Source organism: Panthera pardus, unplaced genomic scaffold, assembly GCF_024362965.1.
Source record: "Panthera pardus isolate Hobbes unplaced genomic scaffold, ASM2436296v1 HiC_scaffold_16, whole genome shotgun sequence".
NCBI lineage: Eukaryota > Metazoa > Chordata > Mammalia > Carnivora > Felidae > Panthera > Panthera pardus.
In genome coordinates, this window is record NW_026526721.1 from 67,303,615 (window position 1) to 67,328,899 (window position 25,285).

General features: G+C 38.3%; 1 protein-coding gene across 4 annotated transcripts in view; it reads left to right on the top strand.

The window, feature by feature from the left end:
• The window catches only part of CASR (calcium sensing receptor), a 77,946-nt gene that overhangs the window by 40,068 nt on the left and 12,593 nt on the right, over window positions 1-25,285 (top strand). For 2 of the 4 annotated variants that reach the window (XM_053903435.1, XM_053903433.1), the window contains exons 2-4: window positions 8,454-8,871; window positions 11,433-11,739; window positions 14,664-15,548. In XM_053903435.1, the coding sequence (XP_053759410.1) occupies window positions 8,687-8,871; window positions 11,433-11,739; window positions 14,664-15,548 (1,377 nt within the window). In that variant the 5' untranslated portion in view covers window positions 8,454-8,686. Of the gene's footprint in view, window positions 1-8,382; window positions 8,872-11,432; window positions 11,740-14,663; window positions 15,549-25,285 lie in introns of those variants that run through there. The other 2 variants (XM_019448555.2, XM_019448557.2) reach the window with 2 other exon arrangements.

Consider the following 25,285-nt stretch of genomic DNA (forward strand, 5'->3'; position numbering starts at 1 on the left):
GAAATAAAGAAATAAAAGTGGGTGAAGGTGGTCAAAAGGCACAAAGTTCCAGTTATAAAGTAAATAAGTCATCAGATGTACAACATGGTGACTATATAGTTAATAATACTGTACTGTATATTTGAAAGTTGCTGAGAGTAGATCTTAAAAGTTCTCATCACAAGAAAAAAAATTTGTAACTATGTGTGATGATGGATGTTAACTAGACTTATTGTGGTGATCATTTCACAATACACGCAAATACCGAATCATTATGTTGTGCACCTGAAATCATATGTTGTTATATGTCAATTCTATCTCAATAAAAAGTAGAAGTAAAAATATCTCCAGACAATACTGGAGAATCAGTGAACAATAGAATTAATTTAAATAATAAAAGAACTCAGAAAAGTATCAGCATATGTAATTAAACATACAAAAATCAATAGAGTTCATAAACACAAATAATAGCCATCCAAGGGACATAATGGTAAAGAAAGCCCCATTTATAATAGTAACAAAGATAATACTTAGGAATAAACTTGACAAAAATGTACAAAACTAATGAGAGGAGATACTCTTAAAAGACACGAAATTAAACTTGAAACAAAAGGACATGCATCCTTGTTCCTGGATAGGACAACTCAACGCCATAAAGATGTCAATGTAACACAATCCCAATAAAAATATCTACAAGCTTTTTTATGGAGCTGGACAAGTTGATGCTAAAGTTCAAAAAGAGAAACAAGCATGCAAGAATAGCACACTAAGAAATAAAAACTACAAAGGTGGACTAGTCCTACCAGGTATTAAACTATACTACGAGTTCCCATAATTAAAACAAGGTGCAGGGCACCTGGGTGGCTCAGTCGGTTAAGCGTCCGACTTCAGCTCAGGTCATGATCTCACAGTTTGTGAGTTCGAGCCCCGCGTCAGGCTCTGTGCTGACAGCTTAGAGACTGGAGCCTGCTTCGGATTCTATCCCTTCCTCTCTCTGCTCCTCCCCCACTCATGCTCTGTCTCTCTCTCTCCTTCAAAAATAAATAAAAATATTTTAAAAAATTAAAACAAAACAAAACAAAACAAGGTGCTACTGCCACTGCCATGAGAAGAGCCATACAGATAAGAACAGAATAGATAAAGGTGGCATCTTAAACCAGAGAAGCAAAGATGGACTTTTTAATAAATGTTGCTGGCACACTAGGCAGCTACTTGTAAAAGACAACATTAGATCCATACCTCATACCATACATAAAAATAAACTCCACACTGATCAAGAAACTAAATGTAAAGAAAAAAATTCGAAAATAAATTAAATGAATTACACTGGAAGAATTACGGTGAATTCCTCTATAAACTCAGTATAAGGAAAAGATTTCTAACATTAATTCAAAATCCAGGAGCAATAAAGGAAATAATTCATAATTTTGACTACCTAAAAATGTTTTTAAAGTTGCATGGTAACATAAAGTCAAAGAACTGCCAACTTATATGAAAATATTTGTAACATATATCACAGCTTAAGGGCGAGTATCCATAATGTATAAAGAACTCTTAAAATTTGAGGGGGAAAAAAGACCAAAACTGATAGAATAAGAAAAAAGATATATGAACAAAAAAATTAATCAATAAAAATAACTTAATAAAGAAATAAAAATCAGGGCGGCTAGGTGGCTCAGTAGGATAACGTCCAACTTTGGCTCAGGTCATGATCTCACGGTTCATGGTTTCGAGCCCCGTGTCAGGCATTGTGCTGACAGCTCAGAGCCTGGAGCCTGCTTTAGATTCTGTGTCTCCCTCTCTCTCTGCCCCTCCCCTGCTCAAGCTCGCTCTCTCTCTCTCTCTCTCTCAAAAATAAATAAACATTAAAAAAAAATTTTTAAAGAAAAAAAGAAATAAAAATGGACCAGGCACAGACCAATGATGAGGATGTGTCACCAACCAAGGCAAATGTGTCCTTGCGACACAGAGTGTATGTACATCAATTCCCAAACTTATTTTACCTGAGGACGCTGTGGTAGCACATCTTGGGACACCAGACTGAAAGATACCACTCTGGCTAATCAGGGTTCCTTACAGTTCTGAAAGGTGATACCAGGACATTATTCCACAGAAATCTTTTTCTCATGTAGGACTTGAAGCTCTGGCATTTTTTCTTTATAAAAACATGACTTGAGTGTCTTTGCTTTTCACCTGAACCATTTCATGGGTGTCCACACATCCATCATCAGAGCTTACATAAGGCATGAAGAGAATCATTTCAGGACAAGAAATCTCTTACCTCGTGGCCTGTGTCCCCAGGAACTCAGTCCTATCATGGAAACCAGGCATTGGCAATGTCAAAGCCCAAAGCCAGCATACATTTCAATTCATAAGATTCTATAGCAGACAATGAGCATTTCTCATCATTTTTAAAAAATTTTTTTTCAATGTTTATTTATTTTTGAGACAGAGAGAGACAGAGCATGAGCAAGGGAGGGAGAGCAGAGAGAGACAGGGAGACACAGAATAGCTCCAGGCTCTGCCGCTATCAGCACAGAGCCTGACGCAGGGCTCGAACTCACAAATCGCGAGATCATGACCCGAGTGAAAGTTGGATGCTTAACTGACTGAGCCACCCAGGCGCCCCTCTCATCATTTTTTAACCTTGAATTTTTCACGTTCCCTCAACTCCCATTCTATGTCTTTTTCTTTTTCTGTCTTTTCCTTTCTTCTTGAGATAGCTTCATAAACTCCTAAGATGGTTTATTGTGTTGTGGGCACTCCACACATATATTTATTCACTTAATCATTTATAGGGCTCCTCTGGGTTCCGGGCCACAAACAGAACAAACCAGGCCATGTTGTCAAGGAGCTTATAGTACAACATTAATGAATGTTCATTTCCTCTCCTACGTATCTCCTTTATTTGCTTTGTCTTGGCTCTTTCTCCCCATTTTGCTCAACACCCCATGCTGCTCCTCCCCACTCTTGTTCATCCTTCTCCTCCCTTCCTTGATAGCTTTTTCCAATGACTAACAGGAACCCAGCTCAGCTGGTTTTTATCACGATCCTGTCCTTGCATTTTTCCAACTCAATTAAGTCATTACCAGGGCTAAATGAGGCATGGACTCTCCAAAAGTCACACCTGTTGTCAGGGAGATGGAGGGTAAGAACCTGTGCAGCTGGCGTGCGGACAGCAAGCAGGGCTGGAGGGAGGCAGCCGAGTGTGACTCTACAGTCTGTGTCCTCCCAGTGCTGAAAGAGGGCCCTCATTTCAAAACAAGACACCCCTTGCTTTAATACAGAAGGAATGAAGTCTGACACAGAACTGAGGATGGTCACATTAATAATGACAGATAAGATGTCCCTAATTCTTTAGCAAATGCACACCAGGTGCATTTAAAAACCCATATTGTGGTTATGTCCTCGGCAAGAGGTAAAGAAAGCTGTAACCAGAGCCGGGTACACGGGTTTTGTGATTATTGGTCGAACTTTCTCAGGTTTTTCCCTGTTCACCCTCATCAAAACATACAAGTTTCACCTTTCTGTAATGGTGGCTTCACACCTTACTGTTAGTATTCTTTATGATCAGCATGACACAAGAGGACAAAGATTACAGTACAATAAATCACAGACAAATTAAGGTACTCACCCTATGTAGATAAATGATTTCTATTGGAAATCAATTTTGGTTTCATAACCACCTTTTTTTCTAGGCAACCCAGAATTTTTATTTCTGCAGCCTAGGAATCAAGAAATTGTAGTTTTTGAGCTTGCCATGCCTCTAATTTACTGAGTGTGTTTTATGTTCAGGCGGTCTGTGCTTTGGTTTTCTCTAGTTGAAATGTAGGTAAAATCATTCTTCTGTAGAGTTACATAATTTCCGGAAATGTTAAAGCCAAGGGGCAAGAGCCAAGGTGGTTTTAACTTGATTAAAATTGAAATGTTGCAATGTTGCCTTCTAACCTTGCCCTTCTATCCTCTGTTAATTTGTACTTGATTCCGGAACTTTTGGAACAAATGCAAGTTCAACAGATATTTTTTGAACATCCTTTCAGTACCAGGTTCCATGTTCAGTGCCGGTAGTGCAACTGTGATCATGACAAAGACCCTGCCCTCAGAAACCTTTGGTCTTGTGGGGTGACCCCTTCTCTGTTCTGTCCTAGAATTGCCCAACCAGCCCCCATTTTTACTGATCATGCTTTCTTTATTCATTCATTCAGCAAATATTTGTGAAGCACATATTAAGTTCTACATATTGTGCTGAGTGCCAAGGTACAGTGATGAGGAAAAGAGATAGGCCCTACCCCCAAGAAGCTTCCAGTCCCCACTGTGAATTGTTCTCCTGGCAACATCTCCTCCCTCTGCACTCCCTCAACACCTAATTCATGCCTCTTCCTAGCATTTGCCTCATGGAACTTGTAATACATATCTTTGTCTCCTTTTAAGCCATAAACACCTTGAAGGCAGCAATCTCAACTTTCTCTCCTGGGTACCTTGCACTCCCTAGTGTCTAACACATAGGAGAGCCCAATAATTGTTTTTGAATGAATAAATAATTGCATGAATTTACAAATTAACTAATCTATGGAGCCACAGACCAGTCTGCCCTGACCTGCCATCCCATGTCTCCTGGATGAGGAAGTTAGTGATCCATCATCTGTTAGTACTAAAACACTCCTTATGATTTCAAGGACCTTCTAAACATAAAACCAGCTGGTACATGGGTCATTTCTTCCTCCAAATATATTTTCCATTGAGATAAAGAACAAATACTAGCTTCAGCTTGTGTTTACAATATTTTTTTGCAAGAAGGCAAACACTATTATATGATTTAAATGAAATGAACTTATAGTAAGGAAAGCAAATGAGTTTACTTGTGACTCTTGGATAGATGTTGTTAATATAAGAAGAAATATAATAACAATAGCTTAAACAAGCTAGCTTTTTTTATATGTCACGTAAAAGTCCAGAAACAGTCTGATACAAAGGTTCTGCTCCATGAAACAGTCAGCTCATGGCACCATCATTCCCTAAGACATGGCTCATGGTTCAAGATGGGCTCCAGCTGTCACATATACCTCCATGCCTCAGAATGAAGGAAGAGGGATGAAGAAGGGACAAAGGACAAACACTCTTTCTCAGGCAGTTTCTTGGAGGCTACCACAGAGCATATCAGCTTACATCCCACTGGCCAAAACTTAGTCATATGACAACACATAATTATATAGGAAGTTGAGGAAAGTGGTTTTTATTTTAGATAACGATTTATCCAGCTAAAAACTATTTTACTGTGTCATAAAAGGAGTACAGATATGAGGGATACAATTAGACGTCTCTACTGCAGATACTGAAACTGAAGTGTTAGTGATTAGTCAAGAACTTTAGTATTCTAATTACTGTAAACTGAAGTCACAATGATGAACTCCAATTGTTAATCCACCATGCTATGATCACACTTGGTACTGGTCTGATTGTCACTATCAATGACAGAAGCAGTGAGATAGAAGGAAAAGAAAGCTTTTGCAAAAAAGAAATGGGGGGGGGCGGTGGCAAGGGGAATCTGGCTAAGGCAGTGACAACAGCAATGGAAAGGGGATGGCAGGGTGGAGAGAGATGGTAGAATCAACAGGACAAAGTGATTGGATATTGGAGGAAAGGGAGAATGAGGATCTAGAATGATTCAGCTTTAAAGTAAATTAGACCCTAGTAATTGGACTAAAAAGGGTGGTTTGGAGACTGCATTAGACTGGTGGAGTTAACGGCTGCAAATTGACCTGAAATCTCCACTTGATCTATTACTTCTTGCCATGAATTTTCTTTTGAATGGACTAATGAAGTTAATAAACTTCTCCAAGTAGTTAATCTTTCACAGGAAAAAATTTAACAGTTCTTAGTGACCTACCTTAACCAGTCATAATGTTCCCTCTCCTAATTCAGTACACTACTTGCAACTCCTTAAAATTCTGAGTTCTTGAGGCATTCTTAATTCAAGTGCCAGAATTTCTCACTTGAGTAAGCTGAAAGTGGAGTTGGTACTGCCTTCTTTACAGTTGTGAAATTTAAAATACATTAGACGTTTTAAAGGACCTGACACAATGCCTGGTTCAATAAATGCTAGTTTCTGTCTTCTTCCAAAGTGCTTTCTTTTTTATGCATTGACTCAACAGACATTTACTTAGCAGTTACTATTTCAAGACACTGGGCTAAGTGCTGAGGAGCACAGCTGAATTCAGTCATTGAAACCAAAGTTATAATATTCTTTTTCACTTCTGAATGTTGAGGTAAATTCTGATCCTCTACACCAGTGTACTTGCCCCTGTACTGGGGGTTTCTCAGGCTAGGGAACTGCATATGTTTGTTATCTTTGTATTCTCAGATCTTAGCACATGTACTTATGAATGCACAACCAAGAAATGAAGCCCAAACTCTAAATACAGGACCAGAGTCTGAAAACTAGGATAGCCGTGGGTGTCCAGACATTGTTGGAAACAATTCTAGGAATGTTGAGTGTCTGCTGGGGTGCTCCTTCCATATGGCGCCCAGAACCCTCTGCTAGAATAGCTGACAGAGGAGGAGGTAGGGTTCCTAAAGGGCAAGAGATAGCATACGACAATGATTAAGGGTTTCGGCTCTAGAATCAGACATTTATACATGTAATTATAATAAAGTGTGAAAAATCTCCCAAGAGGAGAACTCCAAGATCCAAGATGTAAAAGATTATAACAGATTAGACCTGCCTAGTCTGAGGGTCCAGATAAGACCTCCTTGAAGAGTCCTATAAGTTGCTCACTGTACAGCTGAGGGGTTGGTATGAGTGGAAATCCAGCCTGTGCTCCACTCCCAAGCTGGATGCCTTAGTACAAGGCTGTGTCTACCCCACAGGAGATTTTTTTCTCCATTCACATAAAGACCCCACAGTTTGGCAAGCTATGCCTCATGGTTATAAGCATCAGAAAGCTAAAAGATAAGTAGATGTTTTCCAGGCAAGGTTTAGGCCAGAGGGACCAATGAGGGGGAACAGCATGTGTGAGGTCTGGGGATTTTACGAAGGGTCTGGTGTAATTCAGGAACTGAAAGAATTTTAGCATGGCTGGAGTGTAGAGTTCAAAGAGAAGACCACCAAGAGTGAGGCTGGAAAGGTATTCATTACAGCTAGCATTTTCTGTGAGTTTACTAGTTACACTATGTTAATGGCTCTACATGCATTATTTTAATGAGATCACAGAAAGTGACTTTACCAAAGTCATATGTTAGAAAACAGTGAAACTATGATTCAAAGCCAGTTTTAACTTCAGAGCCTGTGCTCCAAACCATATGTTCCATGACATCCAAAGATCTGCAAAGGCAGGCTGCAAAGGGATAAAACCAGAGGCAAGAATGCTTATTAGGGAATAGTTGCAGAAATCCCGGTATGAAATGCTGGCAGACTTAAGATGGCCTTGGAAATGGAAGGGAGTAGATGGATTCCAGAGATTTAGGAAGGAGAATCTACAGGACTTGATGGTTGTTTGAATATGAAAGGCAATGATGAGGAGAGAGGGGAGGAGGCTAGGATGACTCTTCATTTTGTGTCTTTGTGGATGGTACGTCATTTGCTGAGATTAAAAAACAAGCAGCAACAAATCTGGGAGGAAGATGAGTTTAGAGCCTGTCAAGTTGGAAGCACCTGTGGGACATCCAGGTAGAGATGACCAGTTGACAGTTCAGGGCTGGTCCTGAACCTCAGGAGAAGCTGTATAGTTACCCAACATCAACGTATCATTGGTAATTGACTCACAGAGAGGGTGAGATAGAGAGCAAAGAGTTCCTACTAGGATAATCATGCTAAAGTAGAAACTTTTCCTTAAATCTAGTAGTCGAGTCTTACAACATAATCTGAGCTTTGATTTATCTGCGTCCTTTTACAAGAACTATTCCTCAAATGTTTGTGGAGTGTCCTATTACAAACTGAAACCAGATATCTGTGATAAACAGGTACAAAAAAGGGAAGCCACCATAAGAAAGAAAGCATAAAGAATAAATGGCCTTTTCTGACATTTTTGTTTGATTTAAAGCCAGATTTAAACTTGAGTATGACTCATTCTATATTTTCTATAAGAACATAGGTGGTGAATAAAATATTATTTATATTATACTAATGCAAGAAACTGCTTCTCCTAGGAAAATTCTATGCATTATTCACGCAGAAGAATGAATGGATTAAAATCCAGCAATAACATCAGTGGGGTCCCTAGCTTATCAATGACCTCTTTAAAATGTGGCCTCACAATTGAACATAGTCCTTCTCCAATATGGGCAACTGACGTTTTCTGTATCTTACATGAAGTACTAAAAAAACATAGTCTAAGACTCTTAAGTCATGCTGTCCCCTCCTGTTACCCCTCAACCTCTCTAAATGGAAATTCTAAGCTACCTCAGTTATAGTCATCATAACAAGATGGGATTTAGGCTTAGCTGAATTAATTTTGTCTCTCTTTTCTTTTAGAAAGCATCAGTCTTCACATGATGTGGCTTCTAAAGACTCAAGGACCACCCACCTTACCAGTCTGCAATGGCAAAGGCAGAAATGGATATTCAAACACCACAGCTTCCATTCTGTTATTAATCACTCTGTAGACATGTGCCACCACTACAGGGAGTGAACTGCACCAAGGGGGAAAAGTTCCAGGGGCCCCCGAACCACCAGCACTCTTGTTTCTCCCCCTGGAGAGAAAGCAGAACTATGGCATTTTATAGCTGTTGTTTGATCCTCTTGGCAATTACCTGGTGCACTTCTGCCTATGGGCCTGACCAACGAGCTCAGAAGAAAGGGGACATTATCCTCGGGGGGCTCTTTCCTATTCATTTTGGAGTAGCAGCCAAAGATCAAGATCTAAAGTCAAGGCCAGAGTCTGTGGAATGTATCAGGTAAGGAAAGGAGCCAAGTCAGAGAGTCTCTTCTCTTCTGGTGGTTGGAGAAAAGCTGTATCAAACCCAAAATATTTTTTTTTCAAACTTGGTTTTATTTTTTTCAAAAATGGTGAGTGGTAGTCATGCTGAAATTATTCCATGACCCTCTTTAAAAGAAAGTTTTCAAAAAGTAAAATGTCAAATATACTGAATAGAAAAATCCATGGCCTGTTGGGAGTATGTGCCAGTCACTTGGTAACTGAGTTGTCATTGTTCATATCTGGCAGCAGTGTTGCTTAATGGAAGACTAAGTACCTAGAAGGCAATTTATTATAGGTCTTGCAAACCTGAGTAGTAACATCTCCCATTTACCTTAAGTGCCCCAAAGGTCAATAATACCTGAGTGTTAGCTGCCTTATTCTCATTTTTTTTTTTTAAAGGATTTTAAAGTTGAAAGAAACGTCAGTGGCTGGCATGACCCAGGCATCTACAAAATGCAGTCTATAGTATTTTGGAAGCCCTTCGTATAGAAGGCTGAAATCCTCTTGTTTAACACAGAATATACCTAACACTGATGGGAGAAACCACAGAATCCATCTAAATCTCTCACTGAACTCTTTCTTCAGCCATGTGAAGACAGCTAACTTATCCCATTGAATCACTTCTTTTCCAGGCCTGAATCTGTTTTCTGAACAATTACTTCATGACTTGATTTCCCTCCATTTGAGGCTCCCTAATTTATCATGACTCTAGCAGAATATGGCACCTAGAATTAGGCAGTTCCTTCAAACAAAATCTGACTTCCACAGAGTAGAATGGACTGTATATCACCTCCCTTCACAAGGATATCAGAGACCGTGACTGCACCCCAAGTCTTTACCCAACTTCTAAGAGAAAATAACACTTTCTCTCTAAGACTTGCAATGTTCAGAAGGGATCCAGCACTCTTCCATGGTCTCCCTGATTGCTGGAAAATGAACATGAAAACTAGAATTGCTCCAACAAAACTGGATTTCTGTTCATGTTCTAATGAGAGCTTTAAAATTAGATAGCATTTTCACATTTTTCTCATAAATACAGAAAAACTAAGTACAGAATTTCAACTATGCTGATCATATTCTCCATATAACCCATTTGGACAAATATCTTCTTTGTTGTACCCTGCTGACCAGAGTTGTGCATGTGCCATGTATATACCTAAGGTTAAGCAAAAAGCCCTGGAATACTATATTTTTTAAATTATATTAAAGAAAGATAGTAAAATCAGTTTAGCAGTATAAATGTTTTATGTAAAGAAAAATTCTATAATCTCTCTTAACTTAAAACTTAACTTTTAACTTAAGGTTTAAAACAAATAACTAAACAACAACAAAAAAATGATGGAAACATAAAGAAAATGACTAAGAGAAAAGGTCACATTAAAAGTTAGGAAACTGGGTGGAGGGGAATAAATTAGGAATCTTGGGGCACCTGGGTGGGCTCAGTTGGTTAAGTGTCTGACTTCGGCTCAGGTCCTGATCTCACAGTCATGAATTCGAGCCCCACATTGGGCTCTCTGCTGTCAGTGCAGAGCCCACTTCAGATCCTCTGTCTCCCTCTCTCTCTGCGTTTCTCTGCCCCTCTTTGCATGCATTCTCTCTCTCAAAAATAAATAAACATTTAAAAAATAAATACATAAAAATAAAAGTTTGGAACCTAAACAACACAGTGGAGTACAGCAAATATTTCTTACCTCCTGCCATTGAGTTCAAGTAGTATAACCTACCATAGAAAGAGAGAACCTGTGGAGTTGTTACATTTCCTCCTTTGGACGTTGATACACTGATTTAGCATACTTAACTAGCCCTCACTCTGAGCTAAATCTTGGGAGAGTGAAAACTATGTAACTGACCCTACTTCTCTTTGTTTAATTTGCTCGATTTTTATTTAAAATAATGTTCTTTGAAAAGCAATGCATACTCATTTTTTAAAACAGAATATATAAATAAACCAAAAGCCCACAATTTTAAAAGCCATTGCTCCACCACCCAGAAATAATCACTATTTGTAAACAGCCATCCTACATGTTTGTTTGTTTGTTTGTTTACAAAGATGAGCTCTATCATCTCCCTTTCCCCTTTGACCTCCAGTAATGTCATAATCTAAATTTGTGACTCTGCAAATCTGAGGTTAGTTTTAGGCTCCTACATATTAAAATCCTAATCTTATTTATATTTTCTGTAGTCCTTTTTTAAAAATATCTGTATTATTTTTAATACTTTAGATCAGCAACTTCAAACTTTTTGCTGGATGAAGCAGATACAAATTATTCATTCTATTACTAATAACAATCTTTGCTACCATTGCTTCCTCTGTGTAAGGCACCAGGCTGAGAATTTTACATAATTATCTCATGTTCACAGCTATCATATGAGGTAGGCATTGTCCCCATTTTACAGAGAGTAAAATGAGTCTCAAAGAACACATCATGAAAACAAAGAATAACACAGCCATGATTCAAACCGAGCTTTGCCCAGTCCCTACTCTTAAGTGGTTGACCAGAAAGCCTCCCATTTTCTTCCATTTCTTCTTTCTTGCAGGTATAATTTCCGCGGGTTTCGCTGGTTACAAGCAATGATATTTGCCATCGAGGAAATAAACAGCAGCCCAGTCCTTCTTCCCAACATGACACTGGGATACAGGATATTTGACACTTGCAACACTGTTTCTAAAGCCTTGGAGGCCACTCTGAGTTTTGTGGCACAAAATAAAATTGATTCTCTGAACCTCGACGAGTTCTGCAACTGCTCAGAGCATATCCCCTCTACTATCGCTGTGGTGGGAGCAACTGGTTCGGGCATCTCCACAGCGGTGGCAAACCTGCTGGGCCTCTTCTACATTCCCCAGGTACACATGACTTCTTATATGGGGCAATGCGGGCAGGGATCAGGACTCGAGTGACTTCCATGCCCAGTGTCCATACAGTTTGCTATTTTCCTATCTCTGGCTTTACACTGGCACCAAAAAAACCCCTTCTAATTAGTAGGGGCACTGTACCATGACCATTTGGGATTTCTGAGACCCCAATATCAACCATGTCCACTAAACCTTCACAACTCTTCCAAAATTCTTTTAAACATACCTTGTGTAAAACTTTGCCTTTTTTGCCAGGTATTTATTTTCCATTCCATTCCTTTAGTAAATGACCATTCTTCTGCCTTTACTAAAAGGAATGAGGCCATATGATGTAAACTTACCTTTCAAACTCAAAATCTGTCCCTAATCCTATTCCTTTAAAATTCTGCCTCTCTAACTTCTGGCTTAAAGTTTAGCTCAGGGGGAAGCAGAGTATATTTTCTCACAGAACAAGAACTTAATCATTGTCTTGCACATTCCAGAATGGAAAATATTCTATTTCGTTCAACAATATTTATAGAGCACATATGAACAAATAGTGTCCACCCTGCAGGAACTCACCCTAGATGAGGAGATGTCTGCATTTTCAAATGCTAACAATTCACTGAAACAAGTGCTTTAATAAACATTTGTTCAAAGTTGCATATTTTTCCCCTATGGAGCAAATCTTTTTTCATGTTAATATTTATAGATCTATGACATCATTTTATAATACTGAAAAGTTGGAAACAACCTAAATGTCCGTGGATGAGAGAATCAGCTCAATTGTAATACATCCTTTACATCAATTTTAAAATTATAGATCATGCTTTAAATTTATTTTTTCAATGTCTAATATTTAAAATTTGTTAAGAGTACCTTTGATAAATTCACATTTATATGTTGGGAGGTCCCCATTTCTTTGGTGATAGACATTATCCTTTTATATTCATGTGGCAACTGAAAAAGACTTGTCATCATTTCCCGAATCCTTACTTCAGGGAATTAAAGGTGTTTCCCATGGGGAAGCCCTGGCTTTATAACTTTTGCACAAAATGATCTAATAATGGTCGGTAAATGTGTTGGGTAAGATGCAAATATGCATCTTATAAATTTTGCATATTGTACAGTATTTTTTTAATACACAGTGAAAGTAAGTTTTTGTGGCCAAGAGGCACAAGGTATAATTGTGGATAAGGTAAATAAAGAATATAAATGTAAAGGTTTTAATTCTTTATGGTTTGGATGAAAGACAAGGTTAAGCTAAATTTGAATTATTAAAATGTCATGAAGACTATAATTCTCAGTCAAAACAATGTAAGTATATCTACAGTAATGTTTCTCTTCCATGACTGCGTGTTAGAATCACATGGGGAGCCTTAAAAACCGATACCTGGGTTTCACACCATAGAGATCCTGGTTTAATTGATATGAGATGCAGCCTGGGCATCAGGAGTTTTGAAAGCTCCCAAGGTGATCCTAATGTGCACCAGAACTGGGAGCCACTGCTCTGCAGGGTAGGGGCAGAGGCCAAGGGTATTTCTTATGCTACTCATGCCACCAAGTGGATGGAACAAGCAGACCAGCTAGAAAAGTTCTGGACAGAAGTTTTCTGACTCATTCATGAAATTCTCCCCTCTCACAATATAAGAAAGTTTTGTGTATTTTTAAGAGTTGTTTTTTTTTCTTTGTGGGGAGAACTGGTAGTGAAGTAGTATTTACCCCCCTCATTCCTAGTTTCTTTTTAAAAACTAGACAAATATTATAAATGCATTCTTTAAGAGAAACATATTCATAGTAGATATATTTGTAATTTTAATCCTTTTAAAACCCTTTTCAACCCATTTTTCAAAAAGAAGAAGTAAACATTAATGGATAAATTTACAAAATGCCTGAGTAGGTTTTTCATTTGCAAAAATCTGACAGAAGCCTGTTGTTTGGGTCTGCAAGTAGAGCTCTGTGAAAACAACAACATCTCAATAAATTACTTAATCTAACTACCTACACCTCATGATCTCTCATAATAGAGCAAGAAGGGGCTTGCTGATAAGAGAAAAAACTGTCAATTTTATATTGTAACTTCCAAAATCAAAGCTCTTGTCAGAAAAATCATGCTCTTTAGCAAAGTTGGTCGTGGTCTTTCATACACCAATGTCTTTCATGTTTTTGATGTAGAAACCATTGGTAAGAAGAAATATATTGGAAAATTCATTTTTTTAAAACACTAAACATAGAAAACTAATTGTTTCAATGGGTGAGAAATATTAAAGACATTCCCCCCAATTTTTTAACTTAGTTTCCTTTAAAATCTCTCTAGAAAACTAGAGAAAAGAACTATTAAACTCTCCTTCGTTAACAAGAGGGAGACTAACTGGAGACTGAAGGAGAGAACCTAGACAGACTAGGAAAGAAGAACCCCTTGGGGCTCCTCTGAAGAGCCTTAGGTTTATCACCCACAGAGAATTGCATTCCTTCCAGAAGTGAGTCATGGACACAGTGTTCATCATAGTAAAGGGGAAGCTAAATGTTTAGATCAGAACCTGGACATAACAGGAAGAAGATGTGTACATGGATATATGATAACCAATGAGACATCACAAAGGAAGTTAGGAGCAACTTTGCAACAGCGTGTAAAGACTCTCCTTGAAAGGGTAAGTAGATTCTACTATTGTTGGGTTGACTTTATGGCCAGACCCATTTCTGAAAGTGGCATTGTGAAGAATCACCCACTGGGAATTAGAATGCTCCCCCAAAGACTGACTGATGCTTGAGTGCTCACACTGGAGAGGAACATATTCTGGTTGTCTTCATCCTTTCATCCCATCTGCAATGAACAGCATGTTTGATAAATTAATGAATGCTCAAAAAACCAACCCCACAGAGCCTTGAGGTTCATCTGGCATCTCATTCACTCATTCATCCTATGTTCTTTCCAGGTCAGCTATGCCTCCTCCAGCAGACTCCTCAGCAACAAAAATCAGTTCAAGTCCTTTCTCCGTACCATCCCCAATGATGAACACCAGGCCACTGCCATGGCAGACATTATCGAGTATTTCCGCTGGAACTGGGTGGGCACAATTGCTGCTGATGATGACTACGGCCGGCCAGGGATTGAGAAGTTTCGAGAGGAAGCTGAGGAGAGGGACATCTGCATTGACTTCAGTGAACTCATCTCCCAGTATTCTGATGAAGAAGAGATCCAGCAAGTGGTGGAGGTGATCCAGAATTCCACAGCCAAAGTCATTGTTGTTTTCTCTAGTGGCCCAGACCTTGAACCCCTTATCAAGGAGATTGTCCGGCGTAATATCACAGGGAGGATCTGGCTGGCCAGCGAGGCCTGGGCCAGCTCTTCCTTGATTGCCATGCCCGAGTACTTCCATGTGGTTGGAGGCACCATTGGATTCGCTCTGAAGGCTGGACAGATCCCAGGTTTCCGGGAATTCCTGCAGAAAGTCCATCCCAGAAAGTCTGTCCACAATGGTTTTGCCAAGGAGTTTTGGGAAGAAACCTTTAACTGCCACCTCCAAGAAGGTGCTAAAGGACCTTTAGCACTGGACACTTTCCTGAGAGGTCATGAAGAAGGTGGTGGCAGGATAAGCAATAGCTCCACTGCCTTGCGACCTCTCTGTACAGGGGACGAGAACATCAGCAGCGTGGAGACCCCTTACATGGATTATACACATTTACGGATATCCTACAATGTCTACTTAGCAGTCTATTCCATTGCTCATGCCCTGCAAGATATATATACATGCTTACCTGGAAGAGGGCTCTTCACCAATGGTTCCTGCGCAGATATCAAGAAGGTTGAGGCTTGGCAGGTACATACTTCACTTAGATAGCAGTTCACTGTGTAGCAGAATTGGGCTGACCCAGGCAAGACAGATAAAGTGGTCACCTCAAAAAGACAGTATCTAAATGATGTTGCTATACATAGCTTTGGGTTCAAATTGCCTTTTCAAACATTCTAAGTAACTGACTTCTGCAAAATTGATAGTAATTTAATTTGGTTATCTGTTTAAAGCCTTGGTTCAACTGTTCTTTAGTCCAGGGGTTCAGAATAACTAAAGTATGGCCCCTAAGAGCTTTTAAAAAAATTTTTTTAATGTTTATTTATTATTGAGAGACAGAGAGACACAGAGCGTGAGCAAGGGTGGGGTAGAGAGAGGGGGAGACACAGAATCTGAAGTAGGATCCAGGCTCTGAGATGTCAGCACAGATCCCAACGCAGGGCTCAAACCCACAAACTGTGAGATCATGACCTGAGCCGAAGTCGGTTGCCTAACCAACTGAGCCACCCAGGTGCCCCAGCCCCTAAGAGCTTTTAAATATCCTGGAACAGATTTAATACTATGTATTAAATGGAGTACATGGAGTATTTTTACAATTATGGTAAATTACAGATCTTGTCCTCTTATAACAAGTATTAGTTTAGTACCTATTAAATTCCATATGCTAGTGTTATCGCATTTAGCCACTACTTTTACCATTTTACCAAAGTATTATTCACAATATAATGTGATAGACCACCCAACAGGCCAACTAAGCTTAGGACACAAGCAAATCAAGGGCACAGGAAAAAAAAAAAAAAAAAAAAAGACACCTCTCCTTACAAAGATTTGATATTGGATATTTTAAAAATAAACACTGAAGTAGTTATCATAGAAAATAACTGGAACTTAGGTGGAATTCCTACACTCATTTTAGACTTTAGTCTTGTTTTGTATTTTTGAATTGAATTGCACATAGAAGAGACATCATAATTTTTCTCATTTCATAAAATTTCTGAAGATAAAAGTCTGGTCTGACTTAAATCCTACATAGTTGTTCGTGTCTTGTGTAGTTACCTTGATTTTTCAATCAAACCTTGTTTTATACTGCTTTTATTTTTTCCTCAGTTCCAGACTGACCTATCAGAGAGTGCATGATTATAGGGGGAGGGGAGAGGAGACATTCCTGAACATGAGCTGAATGACCCAGTCTCCAGCTTGAGCTCCAGCTCACCCATAAATTAGCTGCATCATCCCTGGCAAGCCACTGTTCTAAGTCAGTCTCTTCATCTGTAAAATGGCCTCAATATCTAGCCCACTTTCTGCCCAAGGTTCTTTTAAAGATGAGATGTGATGACATATGTGAAAGCAATTTATAAACTTTCAAGTTCTAAACAGATGATGATTATTATAGTAGCATTTCAATATGCTTCTAATTAGGCAACCAGGTTAAAAATGATAACTACAACAGCTGTGTATGTAGAACCCTACCACCACAGACCCTTGGGAAAAGGTATAAAGAAACAAAGAATATACAACCTATGTCAGTCATTTTAGAGACTATCATAGGGTAAGGAGCGGTGTCGAGGCTGGCAGAATGAGCCAGGACCTGCAAGTGCTTCTCAGCCCTTCTCTTGTGGGGAAAACCACACTCAGACATCATTGTTGGCTAAAGTTTCTCATCTCTATGAGGTACTTAAAGTCTCCTTCCTTGCACTGCATCACCTGTTTCCTGAACCCTGGCAAAGAAGCACTCTAATGACAGTCAAAGACCAAAAAAGACTTCAAGAGCCATTATGATAAAGAGTGGAGTTTTAAGATGGAGGAACAAAGGAACAATCTTTTAGCAAATACTGTTGTCTTTCCTCCCTTCCCTTCCATGTCTTCTAAAAGGAAGACTCCAGCTCTTGAAAAGCCGACAGGACCAGGGTGGGGTTGAAGGGAAAAGAGGCTTCCAGTGGGTAATTTGACATTTCTGTTCTTCAATGACTCCTTTCCAAACAAGGAAGTAAGATCTAGATTGTCAAGACCAAAGCTTGGGCATATATGAAAAAAGCTGTAAGAATGAGGCTACAGTCAAGAGTGGGACTTTTAGTTCCATACTGTAGAAAACCCAAACCAAACTGGCTTAAACAGAAGAAACTCATATTATTAGTAGCCCATAATACTGAAAATTTCAGAAGTATTCCAGATACAAGTAGATGCTTTCATCTCCATCTCTGTTCCTTATTCCTCAGGGTTAGCAGTTTTCAACCTCTATAATAGCTTCAGGCTCATAAAATCTTTACTACTCGGCTCTTATTTCCCAAGATCTCCTGTATAAGTCCCAGAAACCACACTGATCGACCAGTCTAAGATCACATATCTATCACTGAAGCTAGGAGTGGAGTCCTTTCAAATTACATAGGGAGAGTTAGAGGGGGAGTGGACCCCCAAAGGGAAATCAGGGTGTTACCAAAGGAGGAAAAAAGAGAAGCAAAGCAGACAAAATTTAAAAAAATATCCACCACACAGACACCTCAGTTGACCCTACTTACAAGTTAAGATGTGCCCTCCTGGCTCATACACAGTCTGGCACAATTCATTCAGGAGAGGAGACAGAAAAATAAAGTCACAGCTCTAGGGAGGAATAACATGTGGTCATTGGCCAAAATGTCCTGTGTGCTTTCTGTAAAAGCTTCCTTTAAGCCTCAGGAACCCAGGCAGTTGGGTGGGAATTCTAGAATTTAAGATGTTGGCCATGTCTTTTGTATCAGGAGATAGACCAGCAATTATTCACTCTCATTATTTAAAAATTTTTTTTTAATGTTTGTTCATTTTTTGAGGGAGCGAGAGAGAGGGAGGGGCAGAGAGAGACAGAGAGAGAGAGAGAGGGAGACCCAGAATCCGAAGCAGGCTCCAGGCTCCGAGCTGTCAGCATGGAGCCTGACACAGGGCTCAAACCCACAAACCGTGAGATCATGACCTGAGCTGAAGTCGGACACTTAACAGACTGAGCCACCCAGGCACCCCAATTCACTCTCATTATTAAGACCTATATGGAAACCTATCACCCCTATAATCTATACAATCTAATGTAAGTATCTCAGCCTAGATTTCAACCCCTACCTTCTCTCAATTCTCTCATAAGCCAACCTGACTGGCACCTCCCCATAAAGCACTTACGAATTTTTGGCATAGCATTTTTGTTTAGATTATATCCCACACCTGAAGCACCATCCATTTTTGTCCCACGTAACACTGTCCACCACAAATTTTTAACTTCTTCAAAATTCACTTTCTCCTAGAAGTCTTCTCAAGTCATACTCCCACATACACGTTTTACAATCTTTCTTCCTCATTTTTGTCATTTATATATTCAGCTTAAATTTCCACAAGTCTTTAGTTGACTGAAATAGATTCTTACTAATTAAACTTCTGATTAAATTAGGTCAATCACAAGTTCTTTCTTTTGTTGATGTTTTTCCCACTAAATTTATCAATTCATATCCTTAAAAGTAACACTAACAGATAATTTATGAGCGCACAGCACACAATTCCCTCCTGACCTCCATGGAGATCCCCAAGTCCTTCTCCACTGCTCCTCACCTCTCTCTTCACACTGACTCCTCCACTGGACTGTTCAACACTGTGTCCAGAATGCCTGACACCTGTGTATGTGTAGAATAAATGAAAGAAAGAGTAGTGATCTAGTTGATTTGGCCTGACAACACTACCTAGAGCCCTTTGCAGAGAACTGTTCAATCTAACAACCCACCCTTACTTACATCAATCACTCTGGTTTAGGTATTCTTGGTTTTGATTAGATAAGCCTGGACCACATGCCCAACAATCAAATTTGTATGGAAAATCATGTAAGTGTGGAATCACCTTCTTCCTTCTCTCAGGATGACTGTGCACAAGGCATGCTTCCTACTTCCCCCACCTTACACCAACCACTCACTAGTCAAAAAATAGGTATGCATGATGACAAAACCATGGTGATAACAGAAGCCAAATCAAATTGATCTTTCCAGAAATTGCTAATACTGTTGGGATTTGGAGAGGGGTGTGAATTGGGATGAAAACCAGAAGAAATGGAGGGGAGATAAGGATCAGTCTGGATCTCCCAGCACTCTTAGTGTAGGAAGTGGGCAAGAAACAATAGACTCCTTATCTGCGCAAACCATTCTTCATTCACCTCTGTGTGAACAGGGTGCTTTGTATACCCCATCCCATGTTCCCTCTGTGTTAAGTGATGCCATGTGTAAGAACTAGAAATCCTAGACAACAGTGGGGGGGTTTTTAGTGTCTAGTCTTTGGTTTATTTCAATTAGCCATTAGAGTATGTGCCAAGAGGTAATTCCCATTTATGCTTATAATGAGCAACAGTTTGACTTTAAAATCTTTTAGAGGAAATACCCTAAAAGGCCACAAGATGGAAATATTACCACATAAAAGATAATATGTGATCATCTCTGTGTGTGCATGTTGTAAACTATGTGTCTCTCTCTTAATGTGTCTTTCCCAGTGTTTAATTTTCTTTAAAACCCTGTCAGTTTCTCTGTCTGTATGTTATCTTCTATGTGTCAGTCTTTCTTTTAGCTTTTTTCCTTTCTCTTCCCCTTCATTTATTCTTATTTTCCTCATATTTCTCCCTAAATAAAATAACTTAGAAGCATATTATGCTGGATTACAAATCTCAAGGAAATTTTTATATTTTCTTTTTTAATGGAACTATTAGTCCCTCTTTTAAAACTGCAAAAGAAGAGTGTTCTCGCTTGGGGAAATATCTAACTTATTTTATAATGTATGTTGATTTTTGTGGGTCAGTAATTATCAATTTAAAGATTCCCTGTCCTTCCTTTTAAGGATGAAATGGTTTCCATCTCCACCTTCCTTGATATGCAAGGTATTATGTAGAAAATTAAGTGCTCAAATGCAAAACTTGACAGAATGCCAAAAGAAATATTAAAGATATCTAAAGAGATGACTTAGAGATATGCCTTAGAAAACAATTAAGTGATTATTAATGGACAAGGTAAAACTGACTGTGAGGATGAAACACTACATACCTTAAAGGTTAGGATTTGAAGTAAGGAAGAAAACAAAAGATATCATCTGGGATGGGCTTTGAAGGATGGACAGGATTTTTGGAAAGTGTTCCTTAGAGAAAATGTCAAATGCAAAGGTAACATAGGTAAAACCCAAAAACATCATGCTGAGTGAAAAAATCCAGACCTAAAAAAAAAAAGAATACATCCTGTAATTACATTTATATGATATCCTTTCTCTAATGATAGAAAGAAAAGAGATCCACAGCTCCCTAGGGCTGCAAGTGGGGGTGAAGATTAACTTGGAAGGGACATCTGGGAACTTTTTGGGGTGATAGTAGTGGTGGTTACACAGACATGTACATTTGCCAAAACTCAGTACTCTTAAAATAGACATATTTTATCCTCTGTCAACTTTACTGCAATAAAGTTGATTAAAAATATAAAACAATGAAAAGACCCTGGAGTGGGAAAGTACAGGCCATGCATGGAGTTCTGGATGTCATTTAGTATGGATCACTTTTCCAATTAAGGCCGCTTGTGTTGCCACAAGCATTATACATGCCTCCATGATCCCACTTTAAAAATAAGCCCATCTTCTCAACCTATATTTTATATCAGTTAACCTTTGTAACTAGCAATAGACAATGTGATAGACTACCTAATCTGACTCCTACAGCTGAATGGATAATATATAATGTAATGGTTGACAAGTTTGGACTCTAGAGCCAGGCTAACTAGATCTAAATCCCAATTGCTACCTAACAACTGTATGGCCATGGGCAGTCACTTAATGTGCCTGTGCCTCACTTTCCTCACCTGAAAAATGGAGATGTAGAAATTCATTATAAGGATGACCTTAGTTAACATGTATAAAGTGCTCAGGATACTGACTATATATAATAAGTGTTCAGCAAACACTAGTCTTGAGTAGTATTCTTTTGTAGGTGAGGAAAGTAAGACCCAGAGAAGCCAAAATGATTTGCCCAAAGTCACGTACCTAGCCACATCTGCCCCCAGGCAGCAACCAAGGTTACTGTTAAAAGAACCATGTGCCAAATTGTCCCTTTAGGCACATCCTTGCTAACTCCTAAGAGGCTGCTGGGTCAGTCAATGGTTTCACAGTACAGACACAGAAACAAAGTACAGTGTGAAAATAAGTAAGAGTGGACACAACTGACAAAATTAGAGTATAGCAAACATCTCTCTGTCCATCTCGAATATAATTGTGTCTCTTGTCACTAAAAAAAGTGCCTGTTTGGCCCATATTGGGTGCTTAATAAATACTTTTTGAATGAACAAATAAAGAGAATGAGACAATGGTAAGTAACAGGGGTAAATAGAGGTTAAGTGAATAACAAAACAGTAGAGCCATAGGCACAGGTAAAAGAGAAGGTGAGTGGTCTGAAAGAAGTCAGTAGAAAATGCCCATGCAAAAACAAAAAAAAAAACAAAAAAAAAAACAAAACAAAAAAACAATAAAATTCGGGCTGAAACTTAACTCTTCATTAAAGAGGTAAATGACAGAGGAAAAACACCACTTCAATAAAGATTTTAAGAGTATAAACAGGATTATGGAGACATGAAGATACAGAAACCATTAAATTTTATTCTTATTTTATTTTTTTAATATAATTTATTGTCAAGTTAGCTAACATCCAGTGTATACAGCGTGCTTTTGGTTTTGGGGGTAGATTCCAGTGATTCATCGCTTACATAGAACACCCAGTGCTCATCCCAACAAGTGCCCTCCTCAGTACCCATCACCCATTTTCCCTCTCCCCTGCTTGCCCCCTACCAACCCTGTTTGTTCTTTATATTTAAGAGTCTCTTACAGGTTGCCTCCCTCTCTGTTTGAAACTATTTTTTTTCCCTTCCCTTCCCCCATGGTCTTCTGTTCAGTTTCTCAAATTCCACATATGAGTGAAAACACATGTTATCTGTCTTTCTCTGCCTGACTTATTTAACTTAGCATAATACCCTCCAGTTCCATCCACATTGTTGCAAATGGCAAATTTCATTCTTTCTCATTGCCAAGTAGTATCCCATTGTATATATAAACCACATCTTCTTTATCCATTCATCAGGTGATAGACATTTAGGCTCTTTCCATAATTTGGCTATTGTTGATAGTGCTGCTATAAACATTGGGATACATGTGCCCCTATGAATCAGAACTCCTATATCCTTTGGATAAATTCCTAGTAGTGCTATTGCTGGGTCGTAGAGTGGTTCTATTTTTTAATTTCTTGAGAAACCTCCACACTGTTTTCCAGAGTGGCTGCACCAGTTTGATTCCCACCAACAGTGCACAAGAGTTCCTGTTTCTCCACATTCTTGCCAACATCTATTGTTTTTTAATTGACACAGGCTTCCTAAGGATCTTATCAGGAAAAAAAATTTAGCCTAATTTGTACTAATGAAAAAAACCCAAAAGGAGAAAAGAAACTTAAAAAAAATCTATTTTGACTGATTTTATTTTTTAAAAGGGGGGCCTGATCTTTCCTGCTATTACTTTGAATGAATTTATTATAGCTAATAGAATAATTCTGGATCTCTCTATATTAAGGGGATATCAGTCCTATATCTCAAGTGTTGATTGCTCTCTTCATCTTCTGGCATACTTCTGTCATCAATCTTATATGGAACAGTTTTGGGGGGGACTTTTAAGTTACAGTGATACCTCAAAGGGAGAAACTGTATTGGACCTTAATCCCACAGTATAATTTTGAGTATTTTGCTTTTAAAAATAGGTTTAAGTTATAACTGATTATATAAAACTTTAATTTTTATGACCTTCAATGGTAAGTTTTTCAAAAAGTGAATCCTAAACCTTTTCAACCTTATCTGAAAGTTCCTTTGTTTGTTTGTTTTTGTTTGAGTGTAGAACTTAGAACTTAAATTTTCAGTCTGAATCAGCTGACTTCAGCCCAACTGCACTGGCTAGCACCTCCAGTATAATACTCTATAGCCACAGTGAGAATGGACATTATTCTCTTGTTCCTGATCTTAGAGGAAAAACATTCAATCTCTCACCACTAAGCATAATGTTAACCATAGGTTTTGTAGAGGATTCAGGAGGTTCCTTTTTACTCCTAGATTATGGAAATTTTTTATCAGGAATGGAGATTGGATGTTACCAACTACTTTTTCTGTATTTGTCGAGATCATCATATGGTTTCCCTTTTGTAGTATGTTAATGTAGTTGAATGTTCACCCTTGCATTCCTACAACAATGTAGGAAGGTAGACAACTAAAATTTGGTTATGAAATTATTCCTCTATGTTCATGAGAGATATTGGTCAATAGTTTTATTTTCTAATAATATCTTTGTCTAGTTTTGGTATCTGAGTAATACTGCCTTCAAAGAATGGGTTAGGAAGTATTGCCTCCCTGTCAATGTTCTGAAAGAGTTTGTGTGGAATTGGTATTACCTTCTTCCTTAAATATTTGGCAGAATTTGTCAGTGAATTGGGCCAATTTTCTTTGTGGGAAAATTCTGAACTGCAAATTCAATTTCTTTAATACTTATAGAACTATTCCTTTGAAGACAGCTTTGAAGACAGCTTTGATTGTGTCTTTCAAAGACGGTGTCTAAGTTGTCGAATTTATTGGCATAAATTTGTTTAGAATATTGCTTATTAAATTATTTATAATACTCTCAGATTATCCTGAAAATGTCTGCAAGATCTCTAGTGACGTCACTTCTCTCATTCTTTGTTTGGAAATACGCATCTTCATCTTTTTTTCTGATAAGTCTGGGAAGAGAGTCATCAATTTTATTGATCTTCCCAAAGAACCAGCTTTTAGTTTTAGTAATTTTCTATGTTTCTGTTTTCTATTCCATTGATTTTTGCTCTGAGCTTTATTACTTCCTTTCTCCTGCTTTATTTGAATTTAATTTGCTCTTCTTTTTCTAGTTTCTTAGGTTGGAAAGTGGGGTCATTAATTTGAGACCTTTCTTCTCTTATACTATAGTAATTTTATTGTTAAAAATCTCCCTCTAGATGTTGCTTTAGCTGCATCCCCCCAATTTTGTATGCTATGTTTTCATTTTCATTTAATTCAAAATACATTCTAACTTTCCTTTCCACTTCTTCTTTAACCCATATATTATTTAGAAGTATGTTATTTGGTTTCCAAGTATCTGGAGATTTTTCAAATATCTTTCTGTTACTGATTTCTAATTTAAATTCTCAGGAGTCAAAAAACATACTTTGTTTGAATATTTTTAAATTTATGGAAACTTGGTTTTATTATCCAGAATATGGTTTATCTTGGTAAATATTCTCCGTACCCTTGAAAAGAGTGTGTATTCTACTGCTGTTGGGTTGCGTGTTCTATGAATATCAATTAGGTCAAGTGCTATTGATCAAGTATTGTTCAAGTCTTTTACACCTTTATTGATTTTCTACCTACTTGCTCTTTTAACTGATATAGACACCATATTGACCTTATTTATTTTTTTACTTATCCTCAGACTGGTGAACACCTCATCATGAGCACCACTTGACAAATTCAACAGTGTTAGTTTAATGCCTAGACTGTCAACTAAAATTCAACAGACATAGTTTGAGTATCCATTCAAATTCGGGCCCTCTACAAATCACTGGGGACACAGAAAGGAATAAGATAGTGTCTTTAACTTTAGAGGAGATTTGTCTAATAAATTTTGGGTATAAAATTTCTAGCCACAAAGATCCTGGGTTCTTCCTTTTCTGGATAAGATGTTTGCCCTGCTTTTACCTTCTGCCT